This window comes from Dendroctonus ponderosae, unplaced genomic scaffold (assembly GCF_020466585.1).
Source record: "Dendroctonus ponderosae isolate FM_Combo_2020 unplaced genomic scaffold, Dpon_F_20191213v2 Dpon_F_20191213_992, whole genome shotgun sequence".
Taxonomy (NCBI): domain Eukaryota; kingdom Metazoa; phylum Arthropoda; class Insecta; order Coleoptera; family Curculionidae; genus Dendroctonus; species Dendroctonus ponderosae.
In genome coordinates this window covers 1-4,522 of record NW_026019214.1, presented here as the reverse complement: position 1 = coordinate 4,522, position 4,522 = coordinate 1, and the positions used below count along the sequence as shown (strand labels likewise).

Genomic DNA, 4,522 nt, shown 5'->3' with positions numbered 1-4,522 from the left:
TCACTGATTGAATTATACCAGTGTTAGGAATAGGACTTAATTTTAGAATAAGCTAGGCTAAGACACATATGTACTACTCAACGAAAACTTAACTTTTTTAGGCTCAAAAAAGCATTTTTACTGCTTTAAGGCGCGATAACTTTTTTAGCCGATTTTAATTTTCAGGAAAGTGAGTTTTAGGAAAAACTGTGGGCTTTTGAGGAAGCAATCAGTGGCGAGTGAACAAAACAAGGCAATCAAAAATTTGTTTTGTTCGAATTTCTGCTTGCAACGTGCTGATGAAAGTCGAAATGTTAACTACAATTTGTGCGTAAATTAGCACAAAAATTACTCACTTTCGGTCAGTCCACCCTTTTCCAGGCACAGCTTATGTAAATCGTCCACATATTCTTGAAGCTCTGGAGGCAAAGTTATCTACAAAGCAAACGAAACACTTTACATACATTTAAAAGAAAATTTAACTACCTTAAGGCTGCTGGAAAACCCACAAATTGAGAAAAACACGATCAGACAAACCCGTAAACAATGCATCTTGTAAAATGTGCTTGGCATAGGTCGGTTTTGCGGTTTTATAACAAGCAAATATGAAAAACACGGGAATTTACTCATCAAAAAAAGACACATTAATAACCGATTTTTTGCAGTCGGAAGTGGGTTGATCTGAGTCTAATTAGTGGAGTGGGACAACAGGGTCATTTTTCCAACAATATATGAAACTATACTTGAAGAGAAACACTCTGCATATAAATATTTCTTAAATTTATCCCCTACCTTAGCATCCAGACTACCAAGCGCAAGAATCAGCAGAAGAAAGCTCACACTTTTGAACATCTTGAGAAGGAACTGGTTGATCAGTTGCCTGATTTCGTTCTTATATTTTTTTAGCAGGAATTAATTACCCGTCCATACCTGCTTGTTAACACACAGTTCTAATTACGGAGTTTTATATGCAAATCTGGCAATTACATGTGACAACAAGGAAATGTGTAATGAGTAATTGACTACAATGTGCATGTTTAAACAAGATTTAATGCGCGACTAGGAATGTTTTCCTGTTGATAATCTGCAGAAGGCACTTACCTACTTATTACGCTAATAAGACAAATTGATTTTTAGGATTTTCGAGTTTTAAGTTAATAAAGTGCTGATTTTTCTGCAAATGCTAAAGCTTATAATTTTTAGATTTTTAGACTTCTATGTAAAACGCCTAACAAAATAAATGCAATAAACAAACTAGATTTTGCAATCAGGTGAACGATCCAAACTAGTGATTTTTTGGACTGGAAGATGCAAAATAAACGCTACGCGACTCAATTTGCTCTGATTTTGGAACTTCGTAGGTTCTGATTGCTGCAAGCGATTTGACTTCTGTTTGAAGCCCTATTTGGTCCAATTCGTTTTCTGTTAGCTTTTAGGAGTTTCTTCCAACATTTTATGCCTTAGAGGAAGACCCCTACAGAATGGGAAATGAAACAATGCAAATTTTCTCATAGTTTAGCCCGATTGATCTCGCAGTTTTACAGAAAAAACGTTTTTTATGTAGGTATTTCAAATTCAAAGAGATGTCATGCTTTGAAACTTTTCGGATTTTTTGCCTATCGCTTTTATTTACAGGGTGGTCTCAAAAAATCCACTTTTGGGCCGATTTTTTGACCGGTTTTCAAAATCAACTGTTAATCTCTTCAATCAATCAACCCTGTCTATTTAATTTTTGTATTAAGCAGACGATGAAGTTCTCGCTTCAACATGAGTTGTTAAAAATCAGTCCAGCCGAAAACGCGAAAATTATTTTTGGCCTTCAACACCAACTGCCCAAAAGCCTAAAAAGCATTTTTTGGGCCACTCTGTACGTAAAAAAGGTTGAGGCAAACAATTGGGAAAACATTTCCAGATATTAAGTTAATCTGTATATATTTGAAATTGAAATCCAATTTTGTTATCAAATTGGAGCATTTTTTGTCGATGATCCAAACTTTGAGAAATTTTGCATTGTTTCCTTTTCCACACTGGAGCACAGGAACTTTATATGAAGCACATAAATTTTGAAAAAGCACAGACGGGCAGAACAAGAATCCTGCTAGAGAACGCTTCAAACAGAGTTCAAAGCGCTCACAAGAATCACAATTTAGCCAGTTCCAAATCTAGAGCAGTTTGAAAGCTTTATGAAACTCCATAAAAGCAAATAGTGCAAAAGCAAATTTCCATTGGCTTGAAAGTTTAAAACCCCAAATCAATCAGCTTCTCCAAAAGCAAAACTCTATTTTGCAAATCAAATAAATAACACGTTCACATTTGTACCACTGTTTATATTCACAACAAAAAATGTCCACATAATTTCAATTATGTGTAGGATGCTTTAGCCAAGTCCCCTAGCAGTTTATCGATTGCAACCTCCCCAACAGTCTGCTTAAACAGCAGCTCCTCTAGGCTTCTTCTGGAAATGTTCTGGACGGCCGGCAGGGCGAGAAGCAGCTTCCCAAATCTGGCCTTCTGATGGCTCTGTCTTTCCGCGCAATATTCGTGCAGCATCACATGCGTTTGATCTTGCAAAAGCTCCACATGGGCTGGCTCACAAAGGCCTCGGCTTTCTAAAATAAAAAGTCGTTTTAAAAGAAAAGATTGCTCCCAAAATTTGCTGAAAATCCTACCAGCTTTGAATAATACCAGAGCTTTTAAGCAGGCGTGTTCTGTGTGATCCACTCTGAGCATGTTCAGTCTGGAAATCACCTCTCTGAGCTTTCGGGCGTCTTCTTCCAGAACTGGGTGCCTTGATGTGGGAGCCACCGCATTGTTCACTAAAATAACTAGAAAATCAAAAGTTAATATAAAAAATTGGAAGTCTGGGCTTCGAAGCACCTTCATCCACTGGAAGAGCCCATTGGGAGGCTGTGAGCACAAAGAGCTCGCTCCAGCTTTCCTCAAGCAGAATCGACTGGTCTCTTTGAGATAACTGCAAGAAATCGGTTGCAAAATTGCTACATTGAAAACACTCTCATTCACCTGGAGAAACGAGGGTATAGTTCGAGCCCACTTTATGGCCAAAAACAGCAGCTTTGCAGCGGATTCGTAGGTGTTTTCCGCAAAAACTGACATGCATGGTAAATCTACTGGAACCAAACCGGCATGTTTGGGTTCCACATTGCTTAAAATGGGCAGTTCCAATCGGGCGTTGACGCTCATTGGCCCATCTGAAGTCCCATCTCTTTTCTCCTGGCTGATTTCTTCGGAACTGCTCACTTCATCCTCCTTTCGTCCATCTCTAAGCGCCAAATCCTGCTTGATGTGTGATGTTGGTTTGTCTGAAAAGGGCAGGCATGCGCCTATTGAAAGAGTTCCAATTAAATTAGTTCCTTATGCCAGTAATGAAGAGATTTTCAGATGAGTGGAACAAGGCAAAGCAGTAAATGCGTGCATTGGAAGGAGAGAAACGCCCCTGGAAGTATAAAAAGGTAGGAGGTGTGGCTTGCCCATTAAGATCTGAGTTTTGGCCAATGAAACGCGACGGGTTAAATTTGAATCACGGGCGGGCAAATCGGGTTTTATCGGGTCTAGTCGGATCCTGCCTACTACAGTAATCGGTTTTTCTCTTTCTTACGCAAGCAGTAGGCAAACGACCTTGTTACTCTCGTCTAAAAAGACGACCTCAAATTTTCTCAAAAATCCTTTTTCTAATGAAAAATTCCAACTCACCTAATACTGGATACAATCCATTCGGTTTCACAAACTGGCTGCTCAACATGGTGGGGTAAATCAGGCTCTGATGCATATAATTGCTTTGCGCGTTGATCAGAGGGGGTGCCAGAGATTGGTCGAGCAGGTGAGTAGCAGGAAAATGCAGCGGCAATGTGGGAAACATTGATGATGGCTGCAGCGACCGAAACCGCGGCGTTAAACCTACTGGATAGTGAAGGGCTGGGTGGCTCGATCTGGGGGCTCGCTCATGTTGAACCGCTAAAAAGGTCAAGCAGAATTTTGGTTTTTATACTCGAATGTTTTTGCTCCTTGTAAAATTGGCTCCCTTTTTACTTAAAAGTATGAAGACGCTAAATGAAGGTTTTCATGTTTTATTGACAGAAATTAATTCTGGTCCTACTCAAAGTAGCCCTCGATTGTCCATATTTTTGGTTTATTCATGGCTTAACTGAGATTGATTGGAGAGAAGTATTTCTGCAATAAAGTCCATGTGGTTTAAATCTGGTGATCAATACGGACAAAATTGCGATTGGATAATTTTCACAAAATATCCGACAAGTTTACCATTACAGTTAAAGAGTGTTTCTAGGCTCAATTATCATGCTCCTTTCCAAAAAAACTCACGTCCCTTGGCCAAAGAAACGTAAAACTGAAAGTTTTGCGCAATTCATCGCTTTATAAATACAAAAAATAGAGAAACTTCTAGGCCTTCCGGCTGATAAAAGCGAAAGAATCCAGATGAAAAGCCTGGGAAAACTCACCTGCACAAGGAAACCAGACACCCTTTTTCAGTTCGACGGCCATGATGTCATGTCGCAGGGCCGCCCTT

The 4,522-nt window shown here is 39.4% G+C and overlaps 1 protein-coding gene and 1 long non-coding RNA gene across 2 annotated transcripts; both read right to left on the bottom strand.

Annotated features, from left to right (window-relative positions):
* LOC125505738 lies at positions 1–961 on the bottom strand. The gene is made up of 2 exons (XR_007282352.1): positions 772–961; positions 1–414 (listed from the first exon to the last, which is right to left on the bottom strand). It is a non-coding gene; the product is annotated as an uncharacterized LOC125505738 (long non-coding RNA).
* A 1,328-nt stretch (positions 962–2,289) lies between these two features.
* LOC125505739 (photoreceptor-specific nuclear receptor-like) lies at positions 2,290–4,497 on the bottom strand. Its single transcript, XM_048670063.1, has 6 exons — positions 4,455–4,497; positions 3,691–3,951; positions 3,001–3,320; positions 2,857–2,950; positions 2,649–2,804; positions 2,290–2,588 (listed from the first exon to the last, which is right to left on the bottom strand). Exons 1-6 carry the CDS (start codon positions 4,495–4,497, stop codon positions 2,341–2,343), a joined length of 1,122 nt encoding a protein of 373 aa, XP_048526020.1. The 3' UTR covers positions 2,290–2,340.
* Between the last annotated feature and the right edge of the window lie 25 nt (positions 4,498–4,522).

What these genes read in the sequence shown, in the direction of transcription:
- LOC125505739 (XM_048670063.1), bottom strand. Translation starts at nt 4,497, where the DNA reads ATGGCCGTCGAACTGAAAAAGGGTGTCTGGTTTCCTTGTGCAG. An exon ending in CTATACCCTCGTTTCTCCAG is followed by an intron (nt 2,951 to 3,000) that starts GTGAATGAGAGT and finishes GATTTCTTGCAG; the next exon opens with TTATCTCAAAGAGACCAGTC. An exon ending in TCTGGTATTATTCAAAGCTG is followed by an intron (nt 2,589 to 2,648) that starts GTAGGATTTTCA and finishes TTTTTATTTTAG; the next exon opens with AAAGCCGAGGCCTTTGTGAG.